The 20,356-nt window shown below is 42.3% G+C and overlaps 1 protein-coding gene across 1 annotated transcript in view; it reads left to right on the forward strand.

Moving 5' to 3' along the window:
* LOC118367004 (contactin-associated protein-like 5) overlaps window positions 1-19,937 on the forward strand; it is a 115,163-nt gene extending 95,226 nt beyond the window's left edge. Inside the window, exons 14-24 of the mRNA XM_035749919.2 lie at window positions 3,759-3,915; window positions 4,157-4,284; window positions 4,491-4,661; window positions 5,398-5,616; window positions 6,555-6,794; window positions 10,370-10,594; window positions 14,022-14,155; window positions 14,362-14,449; window positions 17,321-17,524; window positions 17,917-17,991; window positions 18,157-19,937. Coding sequence (XP_035605812.1) covers window positions 3,759-3,915; window positions 4,157-4,284; window positions 4,491-4,661; window positions 5,398-5,616; window positions 6,555-6,794; window positions 10,370-10,594; window positions 14,022-14,155; window positions 14,362-14,449; window positions 17,321-17,524; window positions 17,917-17,991; window positions 18,157-18,410 — 1,895 coding nt within the window. The 3' untranslated portion in view covers window positions 18,411-19,937. The remainder of the gene's footprint in view (window positions 1-3,758; window positions 3,916-4,156; window positions 4,285-4,490; window positions 4,662-5,397; window positions 5,617-6,554; window positions 6,795-10,369; window positions 10,595-14,021; window positions 14,156-14,361; window positions 14,450-17,320; window positions 17,525-17,916; window positions 17,992-18,156) is intronic.
* The last annotated feature ends 419 nt before the right edge of the window (window positions 19,938-20,356 follow it).

Below are 20,356 nucleotides of genomic sequence, written 5' to 3' on the forward strand. Positions count from 1 at the left end.
GAATTTATTTGCAAATCATGGTGGAAAATAAGAAAATCCTCAAGAGCAGTGATGTTTTGCGGCTGTTGCTGGGCAACACAGACTTTCAACTCCCTCCAAAGATTTTCTATGGGTTGAGATCTGGAGACTGGCTAGGCCACTCCAGGACCTTGAAATGTTTCTTACGAAGCCACTCAATCGTTGCCAGGGTGGTGTGTTTGGGATCACTGTCATGCTGAAAGACCCAGCCACGTTTCATATGCAATGCCCTTGCTGATGGAAGGAGGTTTTCACTCAAAATCTCACGATACATGGCCCCATTCATTCTTTCCTTTACACGGATCAGTCGTCCTGGTCCCTTTGCAGAAAAACAGCCCCAAAGCATGATGTTTCCACCCCCCTGCTTCACAGTAGGTATGGTGTTCTTTGGATGCAACTCAGCATCATTTATCCTCCAAACACAACGAGTTGAGTTTTTCCCAAAAAGTTATATTTTGGTTTCATCTGACCATATGATATTCTACCAATCTTCTTCTGGATCATCCAAATGCTCTCTATCAAACTTCAGAAGGGCCTGGACATGTACTGGCTTAAGCAGGGGGACACGTCTGGCACTGCAGGATTTGAGTCCCTGGCGGCGTAGTGTGTTACTTAGTGTGCTACTGACGGTAGGCTTTGTTACTTTGGTCCCAGCTCTCTGCAGGTCATTCACTAGGTCCCCCCGTGTGGTTCTGGGATTTTCGCTCACCGTTCTTGTGATCATTTTGACCCCACGGGGTGAGATCTTGCGTGGAACCCCAGATCGAGGGAGATTATCAGTGGTCTTGTATGTCTTCCATTTCCTAATAATTGCTCCCACAGTTGATTTCTTCAAACCAAGCTGCTTACCTATTGCAGATTCAGTCTTCTCAGCCTGGTGCAGGTCTACAATTTTGTTTCTGGTGTCCTTTGACAGCTCTTTGGTCTTGGCCATAGTGGAGTTTGGATTGTGACTGTTTGAGGTTGTGTACAGGTGTCTTTTATACTGATAACAAGTTCAAACAGGTGCCATTAATACAGGTAACGAGTGGAGGACAGAGGAACCTCTTAAAGAAGAAGTTACAGGTCTGTGAGAGCCAGAAATCTTGCCTGTTTGTAGGTGATCCAATACTTATTTTCCACCATAATGTTATTTTCTGGATTTTTTTTTCTAATTTTGTCTGTCATAGTTGAAGTGTACCTATGATGAAGATTACAGGCCTCTCTCATCTTTTTAAGTGGGAGAACTTGCAAGGAAGCCAGGAAGAAGCACAATTGGTGGCTGACTAAAAACTTTTTTGCCCCACTGTATATACTTAAAAAAAAAACTTTTACTAGGCATTGCAGAACAAATTCTTATTTACAATGACAGCCTACCAGGGGACAGTGGGTTAACTGCCTTGTTCAGAGTGAGAACGACAGACTTTTACCTTGTTAGCTCAGGGATTCGATCCAGCAACCTTCCGGTTACTGGCCCAACCCTCTAACCACTAGGCTACCTGCTACCTCCTATATCAAACATTATTTTAGCATCAATGCATGAATATGGGGAAATCCTCTGGTGTAGAATTACCACCACTCCTAACTCAGAAATTCTAGTACAGTTGATGTCGGAAGTTTACATATATTTAGGTTGGAGTCATTAAAAATCGTTTTTCAACCACTCCACAAATTTCTTGTTAACAAAGTATAGTTTTGGCAAGTTGGTTAGTACATGTACTTTGTGCATGACACAAGTAATTTTTCCAAAAATTGTTTACAGACAGATTATTTCACTTATAATTCACTGTATCACAATTCCAGTGGGTCAGAAGTTTACATACTCTAAGTTGACTGTGCTTTTTAAACAGCTTGGAAAATTCCAGAAATTATGTCATGGCTTTAGAAGCTTCTAATAGGCAAATGTATATCATTTGAGTCAATTGGAGGTGTACTTGTGGATGTATTTCATGGCTTTACCTTCAAACTCAGTGCCTCTTGGCTTGACATCATGGGAATATCAAAATAAATCAACCAAGACCACAGAAAAACTATTGTAGACCTCCACAAATCTGGTTCATCCTTGGGAACAATTTCTAAACGCCTGAAGTTACCACATTCATCTGTACAGTAGTACGCAAGTATAAACACCATGGGACCATGCAGCCGTCATACCGTTCAGGAAGGAGAAGCGTTCTGTCTAGAGATGAACGTACTTTTGTGCGAAAAGCGCAAATCAATCCCAGAACAACAGCAAAGGACCTTGTGAAGATGCTAGAGGAAACAAGTACAAAAGTATCTGTATCCCCATTAAAATGAGTCCTATATCGACATAACCTGAAAGAAGCCACTGCTCCAAAACCACCATAAAAGCCAGACTATGGTGTGCAACTGCACATGGGGACAAAGATCGTACTTTTTGGAGAAATGCCCTTTGGTCTGATGAAACAAATATAGAACTATTTGGCCATAATGACCATTGTTATGTTTGGAGGTAAAAAGGGGGAGGCTTGCAAGTCGAAGAACACCATGCCAACTGTGAAGCACGGGGGTGGCAGCATCCTGTTGTGGGGGTGCTTTGCTGCAGGAGGGACTGGTGCACTTCATAAAATAGATGGCATCATGAGGGAAGAAAATTATGTGGATATTTTGAAACAACATCTCAAGACATGAGTCAGGAAGTTAAAGCGTGGCCGCAAATGGGTCTTCCAAATGGACAATAACCCCAAGCATACTTACAAAGTTGTGGCAAAATGGCTTCAGGACAACAATGTCAAGGTATTGGAGTGGCCATCATAAAGCCCTGACCTCAATCCCATAGAAGATTTGTGGGCAGAACTGAAAAAGCGTATGCGAGCAAGGAGGCCTACAAACCTGACTCAGTTACACCAGCTCTGTCAGGAGGAATGGGACAAAATTCACCCAACTTATTGTGGGAAGCTTGTGGAAGGCTACCCGAAACGTTTGACCCACGTTAAACAATTTAAAGGCAAAGCTACCAAATACTAATTGAGTGTATGTAAACTTCTGACCCACTGGGAATGTGATGAAAGAAATAAAAGCTGAAATACATAATTCTCTCTACTATTATTCTGACATTTCAAATTCTTAAAATAAATTGGTGATCCTAACTGACCTAAAACAGGGAATTTTACCAGGATTAAATGTCAGGAATTGTGAAAAACTGAGTTTAAATGTATTTGGCTAAGGTGTATGTTCTGACTTCAAATGTATATACTCATCTTATTTCCATGTAATTTGTTATTCCTAAACCATTTCTGTATTCGGTGGTCTATTCTGCTTTGTTTCAATTGAGTAACAATGTCAATTTGACATGATGACCAAAGGCAGAAGAATATTGGATTACACACTTTGGTACACTGTAATCCGTTATCCCACAACATACACTGTCAATGTCAGTCAGTGTGTCTTGACCAGTACCGCTGTTACAAACCCCCCATGCCCACACTTATCAAATTACTCTCAATGTAATGTTCCTATTATACGGTCCCCACTCTCCCACCACTCTCCCTGTCTTAAGAGTAGAGTCTGAGAGCTAAGGGGCTGCTCCCTAGAGGCCTGGAGTGTCTCTAATGCAGAGTCATATTGTCTGACGGATGGCTGTAGCACGGCCACTTACAGATGCTCCAGGAAATGAGCCCTGCCTGTTTGACTGGCATCACTGAGGGTTCATTGACACAATGCCATGGGATGCCAACATATGCTGTACAGATTATGCTACTCTATATGTGGACCTAATTGTAATACTGTGGTTGGTGCAGATGGCAGCCCCCTGTCCTGGTGGGTGGACCAGGGTGGAGAGAGACGGACTTACTGGGGAGGCTTTCTGCCGGGGGTTCAGCAGTGCTCCTGCAGCCTGGAGGAAAACTGCATGGACATGAACTACTTCTGCAACTGTGATGCCGACACAGACTCATGGTAACAATGCAAATATGGCTCTCTATGTATCTACTGCCCTGCCCATCAATATGATTTAGCTATGAATCTGTGTGCATATCTTCTATTTCTTGTCTCATCTTACATTTCCACATTTGTACACTATTCAGTATATTACCTTTTGTCAAATATTGAGATTAAGTGGGTCACGACAGGGTAGGCGAGGGTTCCATCATTGTTTGATTCCTTCCACAGAGACCATGCTCTCCTCTCTGTATTGTAGGGCTAATGACACAGGAGTCCTCTCCTACAAAGAGCACTTACCAGTGAGTGAGATCGTGATTGGAGACACCAACAGAACAGGCTCTGAGGCACTCTACAGAATCGGCCCACTGCGTTGTTATGGTGACAGTAGGTGAACTCTTCTGTTTTGTTACATTTTTATCTTACAGATGGTCCCTTTAAACATCCTTGTTATTCCAGGCCAAATGCTGATGAAATATTGAGTATGTTCAAACGCTCCACTCAGTCCCATGATATTCATCCTCATCTCTGTATCTTTCTTATGTGAGGCAGGACTTTCCTCTAAAAAGAAATGACTGTTTCCTGTTTTCTAGAGTCTGTGTGGAATGCGGCGTCCTTCTACCAGGAGTCATCCTACCTGCACTTCCCGACCCTCCAGGCAGAGCTCAGTGCTGACATCTCCTTCTACTTCAAGACCAGCGTCCCATCAGGAGTCTTTCTGGAGAACCTGGGCCTCAAGCACTTCATCAGAGTGGAGCTTAGCTGTGAGTTTGTGGGCCACACACGCACACACAAACACACACACGCGCATAAATAATCTGCACTTCATTTCATGAGAGCACTACATGTGACATAAAATCACAAATCTAATCTCATTTTATTGGTCGCATACACATATTTTGCAGATGTTATCGCAGGTGCAGCGAAATGCTTATGTTTCTAGCTCCAACAGTGCAGTAATACCTAAGAATACAAAACAATACACACAAATCCCCCCCAAAATAATAAAGGAATTAAGAAATATCTGGTTGAGCAATATCTGAGTCTGTAATATAAATATACTTTACGTATATAATGGTGTGTATAGACATTATGGACAATATATTAGTATAAAAGGTGTGTACAGCAGTAGTTATATAGGATGACATGTGCCTCAAAAAGCTGTCCAAGCTGTCCATCCAGATAATAAACTTCATAATGTAATCCAAATTATAAGATGTATTATAGAGCACAATTACAACTCTAACATCAAGCTGTCAACTTAGCTTTGAATAGATGCAGAAAATGACCCATGTGCTTGGAGACAGAAAGAGCATAAAAGAGGGTTGGAGGGGTGGCAGGCAGTGGGGAAGGAAATTCTCAGAACTCATTGTGCGGATGTACTTCTATTGAAGGGAAAATGTGAGAAACCGTTGACAGGAAAATGGAAGTACAAAATGTGAAGGATGAGTTCTCTGTGACCTGACTGTCAGCTATTCTCATCCTGTTCTGCTCCCTCAGCTCCATCCGTGGTGACGTTCTCCTTTGACGTGGGAAACGGGGGGGTGGTCCTTGCCGTCAAGTCCCATGTGCCCCTGAATGACAGGCAGTGGCACTATGTGAGGGCAGAGCGCAATGTGAAGGAGGCCTCTCTGCAGGTGGACCAGCTGCCCTTACGCTTCCTGGAAGCTCCATCTGATGGACACCTCCGCCTCCGGCTCAACAGCCAACTGTTTGTGGGTAGGACTGGCTTGTCCTCATAGCCTTAGTCTCAGTCTCAACTGCCAGCTGTTTGTGGATGGGGCTGTTCTGCTCTCAGTCTCAGTCTCAACAACCAGTTGTGTGTTGGTAGGGCTGGCCTTGGCCTCAGTAATTATAATATATTTGATTTCATTAGACAGCCTTTAATTGTGGCCTTTCCCCCTCAAGTTCCACCAGAGATATACTGTATTGTCTCGGTACAGTTTCTATCTCAGGATTTACAGTGTCCTCAAATTTGACAGTAGGTCAAGGTATGAATTATAATGCTATTAGATATTCTTCTTCATATTCATTATCATTATTTCACTGTAACTTTCTGGTTATGCCAAGGCATTACACACATGAATGGGTTCCCTATAAGAAATTCCCAATGAGCTTTTCCTGAGATTAAACCTTTATTTGGCCATAAATCTTGATTTGTCATTCGGGGGCTATACTGTTTCTTCTGCTCATAATGGCTTGAAAGGTCAGCCCAACACTTCATCGTTATAGATATTCTTCCATATTTGCATATAGTTAGTCTTAATGAGGCCTCTCACACATGAATAGTTCCAGAGATGTCTTAGATGCTTACTGGAATTAAATCAAGGGTTGCAGTAAATCAGTGGGGTGCTTTCATAGGTATAAAGACTAGTTAGAAATGTTTTATAATGTATATAACGTGTCATCTCCTCCTCTAGGGAGAACAGCAGCCAGGCAGATGGGTTTCCTGGACTGTATTGTGTATATAGAGTAGTTATACATCTGTTATAGCATTCTATTAGGCATTATTAACTAGTTATAACCTGCAGTCTCACCTCTAGGAGGAACAGCAGATAGTACTCTGTGGAATAATATGCATGATATACTAATTATAAATGTGTTATAACACTGTAAAAGCCATATGAAGTCATTATAACCTGTGGTCCCTCCTACAGGGGGAACAGCGGCCAGGCAGAGGGGCTTCATGGGCTGCATCAGAACTCTGAATATAAACGGCATGACCTTTAACCTGGAGGAGCGGGCTAAGATGACCCCGGGCGTAAGTGCAGGCTGCCCCGGCCACTGCAGCGGCTCCAGCAGTCTCTGCCACAACAGAGGGAGGTGCATCGAAAAGAACAGCGGCTATGTCTGTGACTGCTCCCAGTCTGCTTACGGGGGACCCTCCTGCAAGGAAGGTCTGTCAGGATATGCCCCCAAAAAACTAGATGTAAATGGGATCACTCATGAGATTGTCTATGATGAATTATTAAATGGAAAAACACTTAAAACACAATGATTAAGACATAAGAGTAGGCTTACACTTTGAAATTATTAATAATTTATCTAATACAGTTGGTACTTGGAACATTCTCCAGGTCCTCATCACACTGCATGTATTATACAATAGAGTGATGACATCCATATGCAACTGGTACTGTACAGCTAGGGGTGTAACAGTACACATATTCATGCCGAACGGTTCGATGGCCGATCCTGCGTCATCGTTTAAATCTACAATTTGGGAATATTTTAGCTTCCCAGTAGATTACAACGATGATGGACAGGGAGTTGTGGATGAAACGTTAACAGTATGTCGCCACACTCAATGAGAATAGCCTATGCAGCCGGAGCAAGACGGAAACGCAAAGAAAAAACAACACAACATCTTCTCCCCTCTGCATTCAAGCAGCCCTTGCAAGCTGATTCTGACCGGGCCAAAAAAAAAGAGAGCGATTGGTAGGCTGTGTTTATATTTTGTAGTGTTTGCTTTATAGACACGGATATGCGACATTCATTGTGGTTGAGAATGGGGGGTTTCAGCACCTCGTGAAAGTGCTCGAGCCACGTTATGACCTTCCCATTTCAGCAAACAGTTAATACCCGCTCTATAGACGAGTTTGTTGTTTTGCAACAAATACCAAGACATGCGCAAATATGGGGCAAAACATACGGGGTTGGCTTAGATTCTTGACAACATGTAAACAATATTTAGTCTTCAGTGTTTATTGAAAACATAAATAAATGTGCACTATGAGCACTTGTTGTCTGTTAAATACATTGTTACACTTGTTGGTTAGCCATCTAACCATATTAGCATTGACATGAAATCAGTCAAAACACCTCAAACTAGACATGGTATCAAGAACCAAATTAAATTAGCTGAAACTAGACACTCACGATTCCCCACATGGCAGTCTTGTCATTGTTGCTCGCCATCTGGCCACCCAGAGTCACAACAACTCACGGACTTCTGCCCCATTGTGTTAGTGACGTTGTCAGCTAACCCAGCTATATAAACAAGCCAAAGCCAAAATGTTCAATGAATTGGCCAATTCACCCTGTGTTGCGCTTACTTAACAGTGACAGCCCATCACATTACCCCAGCGTGGGAAAGGTACGGTGCTACAGACATGCCCCCTTTATGAGAGTCACAACTGCGCATCTGGCACTCAAGGAGTCCGTATGATGGTGCGTTCCTAACTAAGTGGGAATTTACCACATACGACTGGGAGAAATCCACTTGAACGGCCCTCCAACTGGTAATTACTAGTGGGAAACTCATCTATCATCCTGAGCTCCCACTTCTCCCACACGGTGACCTCTGACGTCACCTACTAAGGAAACAGACTATAGAACAGCATTTCCTGCAGTCAAATGCAACATCAAAACATTATTTATAAAAAGCAATCTCTTATTATTTACTTGTAAGCATGATAGCTGTACTCTATGCAGTTCAAAGTACAAATCACATTAAAACATATCTAACTGATATTTACAACATCACAACTGATACACGTCCACCTTTTTTTATTTGCTAAACTAGGCAAGTTAGTCATGAAGAAATTCTTATTTACAATGACTGCCTAGGAACAGTGCGTTATCAGCCTTGTTCAGGGGTAGAACAGCATAATTATTATATCTTTTTTTTTTACCTTGTCAGCTCAGGGAATTGATCCAGCAATCTATCAGTTACTGGCCCAACACTCTAACCACTAGTCTACCTGGCACTCCACCTGCCACATGGTTACATACGTAGCATCAGAGTGGAGACTTGAGATGCCCAACATAACAACCCTGTCACAACAGACAGGAACATTGTGAATGGCATTTCATTTTCCCGATGTACCAAACTGAACCCCAAAACCACAATAGGTAACGAACCATGGGTTTGGTGAACCATTACACTCATATGTACACTTCTCCACCCCCCTGTGGAAACTCTTTTTTACCTTGCCAGGTTTTGAACTTTACAACAGAAGCCCTGTTAATACTTGGTTCTAACATGCGTCCTTTGTCCTGATCTTTTCCACATTCTGATTATGCCCACATTTTTTTTGACAAGTGTAAATGATTAAAGATCTGACTGTGATCTGATCTTCCTCAACACCTACCGAGGTAGTCAGATGCATTGTGTCTGTCTTACAATTGTACACGGATCTCCACAGTGAAACCATTTAAATCGTCATCCCGCCCTATAAAATCATTGACACATATTGATGCCATTGACTTATGGCATCAATGTGTGTCTTAAAATGAATAAATATTATTTTGAAAGAATATCTGTCAAGTAATTAGCATAGAGGCAGGGACCAGGATATCTGATCACAATGCAGAGACAGTGGATGGATAAGAGACACCTTTTGCTACCATGTGTTGATGCAACAGTTACAATGTGGGCACAATCAGAAAGTAAATAAGATCAGGACAAAGGACACATTGGATGCGTTTACACAGGCAGCCCAATTCTGCATTGTTTTTCACTCATTGGTCTTTTGGCAATCAGATCATCTCTGAAAAATTATGAGAAAACATCTGATGTGATTGGTCAAAATACTAATTAGTGAAAAAAAAGACCTGAATCCGGCTGCCTGTGTAAACACAGACATGTTAGCCACAGGTATAAACGAGGCTAGAAAGAGCAGTTTTAAGCAAAAAGCAGGATGTAGCGACCGCCGGGATTCTTGCATATTTTGAGATAGCTTTGTTTTTCTCTGAAGCACTGGATATACTTGTTCCTGAGCCTCTTTCCAGTTAAGCAATCCTTGCCTTCAATCATGTTTAAGAAAGAAAGCAATATTGACTTATCATAACCCTGTTCTGTCTTTGTAGATTCTTCTTTATTTCCACTGTCTGCTCTTGTGTGGGTGGAGCGCTTTTCATTCTCTTTCCACAAAGTCATGACTTGTTATGAAACTTAGTTATGAAAACATAAAACTCGCTGAGAATGTGCTTAGACAAAGCTATAATTATGCAATATCTTCCTTTGTCCATGAATAATTTTGAAGAGAACGGGGGAAGAGAAAAGAACGGAATGTTTTGAGAGGTGTTCACTTTGCTCTTAAAGTGGAGGTGTTGAGATCAGTGGCATTCAGAGTGCAGATTGGAGTCCATCTGAAAAAGACATCAAAGAGGGAGAAGATGAGATGACAGATCCTTGCTGCTCTGCTGTCTCTGGTCTGTCTGAGAGGATCTGGCTCTCACATTCACACTAATCTAGGCCTCCATTATCATGGAGTAGACACTTCTTTAACAAAGGGTGTTCTGTTTCTTATAGGAGGTACATGTCGTTCATCCGATGACATTGACGGAACGTGTATTTGTCAGGAGAGTTGGTGATTTTTAAAACTCTGACTGGTGATTAGGTTCAGCTTAAGTTCAGATTAAGTGCAGCTACAACTTATAAAATGTAATCAACAATTGATGTAATGAATTCAGTGTATAATAGCATGACTCCCCTAATGATCCATCCTCTCTCTCTGTGTCCATGCAGAGGTGTCTGTGTCATTTGACAGTGAGTCATCGGTGACCTACACCTTCCAGGAGCCTTTCTCTGTGATGCAGAACAGGAGCTCCCAGGCGTCCAGAGTCTACAGAGAGAGCACTAGGGCCAGAGAGAACATAGCTTTCAGCTTCATGACCACACAAAGCCCTGCCATGCTGCTCACTGTCAGCACCTTCAGCCAGCAGTACATAGCAGTCATCCTGGCACTCAATGGTAGGGACACCTCTACCATTCATTTGTTTGTAACAGTGGAGGCTGCTGAGGGGATGATGGCTTATAATAATGGCTGGAATGGAGTGAAGGGAATGGTATGAAACACGTGTTTGATACCATTCCATTTACTCCAGTCCAGCCATTATTATAAGCCGTCCTTCCCTCAGGAGCCTCCACTGGTCTGCAGTACGTACAATAATTGAATCATTTCTAATGTGTCCTGTCTATGCTTTGAACATATTTCCAGATTTCTGGAAAAAGTTGGCGCTCCACCAAGGCTTTAGCAAAGGGGGTTGTAATGGCTCAATTAGCTAGCAGAGTGCAACTCTAAATTCCGAATTTAATGTCATTATATGGAGTGTTTTCTCCCATTGTACCTCACAGCAAAAGGCTGAAAGAACCAAGTTGCCTTGCACAACTTTCAACACAAAAAATGCAATCTGTTTTTTTTTATAGAATGATGGTATTATAGTCCCTTCACAAATATGGAAGAAGTAATATGTCATGTTGAGAATATTTCCATCCATTACATAACGGACAGGAATAAAAAATATAAAAATTATCTTTGACAGATCCAGGTTTAGCAATGCGTCTCAGCCTATTCAGCCTCATCCATAACGACGCCATAAACACTCCAGATCACGCACTTCAGACCTCTAATCTGACATCCTTCCAAGTAGAACAGAAAGCCCACCAGCATCGTGTTGAGTTACACCGTTTATCTTTAAGTCGTCGCTCCTTTATGCTCGTTTGTGTTCATCGGTGCATGTGGAAGAGTAAATATTGGAGGATCAGGAGGACATTTCATCCACGGTAATCTCCGCGCACCCGGGCACTGTCCGGGGTTTCTCAAACATATCATAAAACCATTCGCCGAACTGAGCTGGAATTGTAGTATTGACCCATCTTCACTTGATAATGCAAAGCTCTCTGCCTCTCAGATCTAGTGTCGTGTGTGTGTGTGGGAGGAACATTGAGGCTGTTTGAGGATAACTATTTGTACATCTACAGATGTAGGATCTTAATTTCATCACTCTTTTGTTGAGGGGCATCAATAGAGAAGCACACTGGAGTGTATAAAACATTAGGAACACCTTCCTAATATTGAGTTCATCTCCTTTTGCCCTCAGAACAGCCTCAATTTGTCAGTGCATGGACTCTATAAGGTTTTGAAAGTATTCCATAGGGATGCTGGCCCAAGTTGACTCCAATGCTTCCCACAGTTGTGTCAAGTTGGTCGGATGTCCTTTGGGTGGTGGACCATTCTAGATACACACGGGAAACTGTTGAGCGTGAAAATCCCAGCAGCGTTGCAGTTCTTGACACACTCAAAGCGGTGCGACTGGCATCTACTACCATACCCCGTTCAAAGGCACTTAAATATTTTGTCTTACCCATTCACCCTCTGAATGGCACACATACACAATCCATGTCTCAATTGTCTCAAGGCTTAAAATCCTTCTTTAACCGGTCTCCTCTCTTTCATTCAGTCAGAATGCTATTTTCATTTATATGGTTGTTGGCATTCCAAACTAATTTAGATTGATAGATGTGCGTGGGGCATTGAATAGGTTAAGATGAGGTGATCCTCATGAGATAAGTTTATCTATTTAAATTAAAGGTTATTGTCAAGCCTCTGGCGTTTTAATGAATAAACAACTCTCGGGACAATCTCGTCGGCACAGCTCATGGAAAATTGCCAAATTCAAAGAAACAAAGGCAATAACATTACCAAAGCACCAAAAGGGCATTTAATGGATATTTCAAAATTCGTTTTCATTTTCGTGCATACTTTAGCCCGAATGAAAATTAGAGATATTTGCATAGTCTCCACATTGACTTCGATGCATGATTTAAACAAGTCCAATAGTCCCACGCATCAAGGTACAGTGCCTTCAGAAAGTATTCAGACCCCTTGAATTTCCACATTTTGTTACATCACAGCCTAATTCTAAAATGTATTAAAACAAAAATAATAATTATCATCATTCTACATACAATACCCCATGACAGAGCAAAATAGGTTTATATAAATGTTTGTGAATGTATTACATATAAAAGATGAAATATCACATTTGCATAAGTATTCAGACCCTTTGGCGGTGATTACAGCATTGAGTCTTCTTGGGTATGATGCTACACACTTAACACACCTGTATTTGAGGAGTTTCTCCCATACTTCTCTGCAGATCCTCTCAAGCTCTGTCAGGTTGGATGGGGAGCTTTGCTGCACAGCTATTTTCAGGTCTCTCCAGATATGTTCGATCGGGTTCTTGTTCGGGCCACTATTCAGAGGCTTGTCCCAAAGCCACTCATGTGTTGTCTTGGCTGTGTGCTTACGGTTGTTGTACTGTAGGAAGGTGCACCTTGCCCCAGTCTGAGGTCCTGAGTGCTCTAGAGCAGGTTTTCATCAAGGATCTCTCTGTACATTGCTCCGTTCAGCTTTGCCTCAATCCTGACTAGTCTCCCAGTCCCTGCCGCTGTAAAACATCCACACAGCACGATGCTGCCACCACAATACTTCACCGTAGGGATGGTACCAAGTTTCCTTCAGACGTGACGCTTGGCATTCAGCCCAAAGAGTTCAATCTCGGTTTCGTCAGACCAGAGAATCTTGTTTCTTGTGGTCTGAGAGTCTTTAGATGCCGTTTGGAAAACTCCAAGCAGGCTGTCATGTGCCTTTTACTGAGGAGTGACTTCCATCTGGCCACTCTACCATAAAGGCCTGATTGGTGGAGTGCTGCATAGATTGTTGACCTTCTGGAAGTTTCTCCCATCTCCAGAGAGGAACTCTGGAGCTCTGTCAGAGTGACCATCAAGTTCTTGGTCCCTGACCAAGGCCCTTCTCCCCCGATTGCTCAGTTTGGCCGGGCAGCCTGGTCTAGCAAGAGCCTTGATGGTTCCAAACTTCTTCCATTAAAGAATGATGGAGGCCACCCTTCCCCAGATCTGTGCCTCAACACAATCCTGTCTCGGAGCTCAAAGGGACAATTCCTTCGACCTCATGGCTTGGTTTTTGCTCTGACATGCACTGTCAACTGTGGGACCTTATATAGACAGTGTGCCTTTCCAAATCATGTCCAATCATCTGAATTTACCACAGGTGGACTCCAATCAAGTTGTAGAAACACTTCATGGATGATCAACGGAAACAGGATGCACCTGAGTTTAAATTTGAGTCTCATAGCAAAGGGTCTAAATAACACATTTGCAAATAAAAAATAAAAAACTGTTTTCGCTTTCTCATTATGGGCATATTTTGTGTAGATTGCAGATTTTTTTAAATGTAATTTAATCGATTTTAGAATAAGGCTGCAACGGAACAAAATGTGTAAAAAGTCAAGTAGTCTGAATACTTTCCGAAGGCACTGTGAGTTTTAGATCTTTCAATGCATGGTTTTCACCCAGTTTGTGCTGTGTTCTGCAGGGAGTCTCCAGATCTGGTATCGTCTCCATGTGTACAGGAAGCCAGATGTGTTCAGCCCCAGCCCCAGCAGCCTGGCAGACGGACGCCTCCACCGTATCAGAATCCACCGTCAGGGGAAAGATGTCTACCTACAGGTGAGCAATGGATACATGTACAAGAGGTGTAGATACTGTGCAGTGTAATTCCTTCGCAGCATCTGGGCAATATTGTATACTGTTAAGAAAGTGCTTTTGTTCCCAATCAATTTAGCTGGACTTCAGCAATTTGCAGCCATTTAGATGAATCAGTATTTCCTGTAATCCTCGTTTTTATTACTTGATTGCTTTCCACATTCCCCCAGATCGATCAGGACATCCACAGAAAGTACACCCTGTCATCTGATGCGGAGTTGATCTTAATCAGATCATTGACTTTGGGCAAAGTCATCGGTAAGCCCGCCTATGAAATGATACTGCCATTGCATGGTGCTATTTTGAATAATGAAATGAGGACCACGCGCACACGTGTGTTGTTTCATTACTTTATGTGAGGCTGTTCATACCTATTTCTCCACATTTTCAATCCCGTTCTCAGAATAGCTTTTGTAAAACCGGACATGCAGATTTAAAGATTTTACCATCAATGCTGTAGCATAATTATTTGTTTATCCCTCACTGCTGTTGCCATAGAAACCTTATCTTCAATTCAGGAGGCAAAGGAGGCTGAATCTAATAAAGGCTGTATAAAGATTAATTGATGGGGAGGCTGAATCTAATATAGGCTGAATAAAGATTCATTGATGGGGACTAAAAGGGTTCTGACAGAGAGCAAATAAAAGTTGAATACGATAACCTAAGCAGAAAGCCAAATCTCTCTCTCTCTCTCTCTCTCTCTCTCTCTCTCTCTCTCTCTCTCTCTCTCTCTCTCTCTCTCTCTCTCTCTCTCTCTCTCTCTCTCTCTCTCTCTCTCTCTCTCTCTCTCTCTCTCTCTCTCTCTCTCTCTCTCTCCTACTCACTCACTCCTCTAATTAAAAGCATACAAATGAAGATCTACTAAATATGCTCTACATACATATCTTCCACGATGACTAATTTGTACATCATAAAAGCACAAATTGCTAGCACAGACTGGAATATGTTCTGGGATTATTCTGATGGCATTGAGGAGTACACCACATTAGTCACTGGCTTCATCAACAAACAAAAAAATTAACCTTTATTTAACCAGGTAAGCTGGTTGAGAACAAGTTCTCATTTACAACTGTGACCTGGCCAAGATAAAGCAAAGCAGTGCGACACAAACAACAACACAGTTACACATGGAATAAACAAGCGTACAGTCAATAACACAATAGAAAAACAAAAAAAAGAAAGTGTGCAAATGGCGTGAGGAGGTAAGGCAATTAATAGGCCATAGTAGCAGTGACCGTACGTACATATCCCAACCAGAAGCCATGGATTACAGGCAACATCTGTACTGAGCTAAAGGGTTGAGCTGCCGCTTTCAAGGAGTGGGACTCTAACCCAGAAGCCTATAAGATATTTCGCTATGCCCTCCGACGAACCATCAAACAGGCAACGCGTCAATAGAGGACTAAGATTGAATCGTACTACACTGGCACCAACGCTCGTCGGATGTGCCAGGGCTTGCAAACTATTACAGACTACAAAGGGAAGCACAGCCACGAGCTGCCCAGTGACAAGAACCTACCAGACAAGCTAAATTACTTCTTTGCTCGCTTCGAGGCAAGTAACACTGAAACATGCATGAGAGCACCAGCTGTTTCCCGGATGACTGTGTGATCACGATCTCCATAGCCCATGTGAGTAAGACCTTTAAACAGGTCAACATTCACATGGCCGCAGGGTCAGATGTATTTCCAGGACGTGTACTGCGAGCATGCGCTGACCAACTGGCAAGTGTCTTCACTGACATTTTCAACCAGTCCTTGACTGAGTCTGTAATACCAACATGTTTCAAGCAGACCACCATAGTCCCTGTGCCCAACAACACTAAGGTAACCTTTCTAAATGACTACCGACCCATAGCACTCACGTCTGTAGCCATGAAGAGCATTGAAAGGCTGGTCATGGCTCACATCATCACCATTATCCCAGAAACCCTAGACCCACTCCAATTTGTATACCACCCCAACAGCTCCACAGATGATGCAATCTCTATTGCACTCAACACTGCCCTTTCCCACCTGGACAAAAGGAACAACTATGTGAGAATGCTATCCATTGACTACAGCTCAGCGTTCAACACCATAGTGCCCACAAAGCTCATCACTAAGCTAAGGACCCTGGAACTAAACATCTCCCTCTGCAACTGGATCCTGGACTTCCTGACGGGCCGTCCCCAGGTGGTAAGGGTAGGGAACAACACATCCCCCACGCTGATCCTCAACACGGGGGCCCCTCAGGGGTGCGTGCTCAGTCCCCTCCTGTACTCCCTGTTCACTCATGACTGCATAACATAGCACGACTCCAACACCATCATCAAGTTTTGCCCACGACACAACAGTGGTAGGCCTGATCACCAACAACGATGAGACAGCCTATAGGGAGGAGGTCAGAGACCTGGTTGCATCACTGCCTGGTATGGCAACTGCTCGGCCTCCGACCGCAAGAACTATGGGGGTAGTGCGTCCGGCCCAGTACATCACTGGGGATAAGCTTCCTGCCATCCAGGACATCTATATCAGGCGGTGTCAGAGGAAGTCCCTAAAAATTGTCAAAGACTCCAGTCACCCTAGTCATAGACTGTTCTCTATGCTACCGCACGGCAAGTGGTACCAGAGCGCCAAGTCTAGTTCCAAAAGGCTTCTTAACAGCTTCTACGCCCAAGCCATAAGACTCCTGAACAGCTAATCAAAGGGCTACCCAGACCCCTCTTTTACGCTGCTGCTACTCTCGGTTTATAATCTATGCAATCACTTTAACTCTACCTACATATTACCTCAATTACCTCAACTAACCGGTGCCCCCGCACAATTGACTCTGTACCGGTACCCCCTGTACATAGCCTCGCTTGTTATTGTACTGCTGCTGTTTAATTAAATGTTATTATTTGTTATTTTTTTATTATCTATTTTTTACTTAACACTTTTTTAAACTTCTTAAAGCATTGTTGGTTAAGGGCTTGTAAGTAAGCAACACCTGTTGTTTTCAGCGCATGTGACAAATAAAAATTGGATTTGATTTGATATATGTTTAGTTTGTTTTAGCTCACAAGAAACTTGTTCCCTTGTGGGATAACTTTATTTCCCGTGAGAGACTATACTGCTTTAACAGCTCAATGTTAATACTGAATTACAGGAGGAGAAAATTTTGATGAGGAGGTGATGCAGGCAGGATCTAAGGGCTTCATTGGCTGCCTCTCATCAGTCCAGTTCAATCACGTGGCTCCACTCAAGGCAGCTCTACTAAACCGTGGCAGCTCATTGGTCAGCGTACGGGGTCACCTGGTGGAGTCTAACTGTGGGGTGCTGGCTGACTCAACAACCTCACACCCACTCTCAGGTAAGCTATTGTAAAACACAGTCTCCACTTAGCTAACTGGATAAAACTCAGGTCGAACAAATATATTTGTTTGTTTACTATGCCACAGCTGTTCAGCTTTCATTCTGGAAACCATTTGAAGGTGTGTGGAATCAACTGTGGATGTCCAGTTTTGTCTCTGGCTTAAAGCAACATTATTACATTTTAGGGATAAATCAGGAACGAATCGACACCACAATGAGCGGATGCCTGACAGCCTAATGGAAGTTTTGTTATCATTGTTTACACAGTTACAAAAATACGTTATCTTCTGCCACATACACCCGGTTGAGGAACATCCGTTGGCTGCACAGCTCATTCACTCATTACTGAAAGTTAATTAATTAGCCGGCTTCTCTTTTCTTCTCTGCCAGATCAAGCTGCGAAAGCAAACAAAGATAAGGAGCAGCAAGGCAATGACACCCGGCATGATTCAGCAGTAATTGGAGGTTTGTTTCTCTATTTTGTCTTAATGTATCGGTCCTGTCTTAATATGAAATTAGCCTATTTTTCTTTCTTCCTTTCTCTCGCTTTCTTACGTTACACTAATTGTTGTGGTTGTCTCCTTGATAACCTAACCTGTGATGTCATAACTAACCCTTGCTCGTCTACAGGAGTGGTGACAGCAGTGGTCTTCATCACTCTGTGTGTGGTGGTGGTGATGACCCGTTTCCTTTACCAACACCGGCAAGCCCAGAGAGATGCCAGCATCAAGGAGAAGGAGCACCGACACAACCTGGAAACAGCCTACCGGAGAGAAGCAGCCTACCAGGCCGAACCGGTCTACCGGGCCGAATCAGCCTACCGGACAGAGCTCCACCTCCACGACAGCGCCACCCTCAGGGACAACAGGGAGTACTACATCTGACCACAGCATCCAGCCAAGCCTTTTAGCCATCGCTGCTTACCTTTATTCTGTTTTGTCCAGCTGTCTGCACGGGAGGAGACATCCAGACTTTTTCCTTGCTCCTCTGCGGTAGAAATGAAGAATTCATTCTCCTTTAGGGAACTGTGGGAATATCCTGGTGGGGAACGTCTTCCCATTTCTGTCTAGATATTTCGTAGGACAGGACTTGTAGCTGCAAAGATGTTGACCGGTCGGCTTACGAATGCTTGTGATGGGACAGGAAAATGGTGCCATAAGAGATTGAAGCATTTGGGTATGGTGCAACAGATTTATCCAATGATAGGAATACAAAGAGCCTGGAAGGGTTAGAATAGGCAGGCAATGTAATAGGAAGTGTAGGCAATGTTATGGTATAAAGCCACATAGAGGAAAACATGGACAGTGGCACTGTTTTGGTGGCTCAATGTATGTAGATTGCGAAGATTAAACTCTCCCACTGTCATGTGGGGCAGAAATCTCATGTTCTGACTCAGAGAATCTACGCACACATGCAATGAATCTATTTCAAATTCCTAAGAAAATGGTTAAAGGTTTAACAGAATGGAATGTTTGAAAAGACTAAACGCAAAGGCCATCTTAGAAAATATACTATTGAAAAACACAGAGTAAGATAAGTATTGTTTTACTGATCTTGATAATGCAGTGATTAATTAAGATTAAGTGAATTCCACAAAGAACTGATATTAAAATTAAATCTCCATCTCAATATATCCTTAAATAGAGCCATTAAAAATGAGGTGCCCCGGACCGGTTTCCTACATTATAATTATTTGAAAGTTTGATTTAAAATTCTTCTTTCTCCACAATGTTCTTGAGGTTTCTAAGACACATTCTGGGCTGGATTGTAATTGCTGCAAGAAAAGGAATGTAAAAATAACCCAGCTAACTGGAACATCTGCTAGCGGTCCCCTAGCAAGAAAACCTAACCATCATATACCACAGAAATGGCTGCCGGCCAAGGGTTAGAGGAGTCTTCAAAGAGCTGCCATATACATAGCTTAAGTTGTTCACCCAAGCTTTTTAGATTTATTTTGTGGTATTTTTGTTTTGTTTTGTTTGTTTCCTTCAGTAAACATTTTGTTCTGTCACACGTTTGATCTGTTCACGCATTTGCTACCATTTTATATTGTATTTTTTATTAAAAGTTTTTAATTCATTGCTACTGCTTGACGTCAACAGTATCCCTGTGTTAGATCTACAGTATAAAGTGATTAGTATATACTGGTATTTAATGCTGGATATTGATGCTTAGTTTAGTGTAATTTTTCTCTGAAAATGAAGTGGGAAAGGATAATCGGCACTAAGTGCAAAATAACACAGTTTGACAGTTTATCAATACTAAAACAGAGAATGAGAATGAAAATCGTATACGCAAACATCTTTGATGAGCAACAGTTCAGAAACACACCATCACCAAAATAATGAAATTGGCGGAAGTATTGCCTGAAAATATTTTTTTCTTTCATATTAAAGTGTCCTTGACAGCAAGTTATGGTTAACCTCTGAGACTCTGAAATCCTTTTTGTACTCATGTTGATATTGTGGTTATTTTGAGGGCCCATTTTGTATGGCTATAATTGTACAGGTATATTATGAATATATGTTTAATAAAACCAAACATTCTTTTTGAAAAATAATGAAGAAGTTTTATGCTACATAACCTGTATCTCAATCTTTAACTTTCTTATTGTCTTTATATGAGTGATTGTGTTGTTTTTTACATGCGTGTAGAAGCATACATAGACCAAGGATGGCAAATGCCAAGAGGTGGTCCTTTGTATTCTGATATAGTAGAAACATTCATTATGTGCTGTGAAACTACATCCTCCTTCCTACAAATGTTGTTATGGTAAATGTGCAAAATGGAATCTGACCTAATTCAATCACAAAGCCACAGTATTTAATTA

The sequence above is a fragment of the Oncorhynchus keta genome, chromosome 34 (assembly GCF_023373465.1).
Source record: "Oncorhynchus keta strain PuntledgeMale-10-30-2019 chromosome 34, Oket_V2, whole genome shotgun sequence".
NCBI lineage: Eukaryota > Metazoa > Chordata > Actinopteri > Salmoniformes > Salmonidae > Oncorhynchus > Oncorhynchus keta.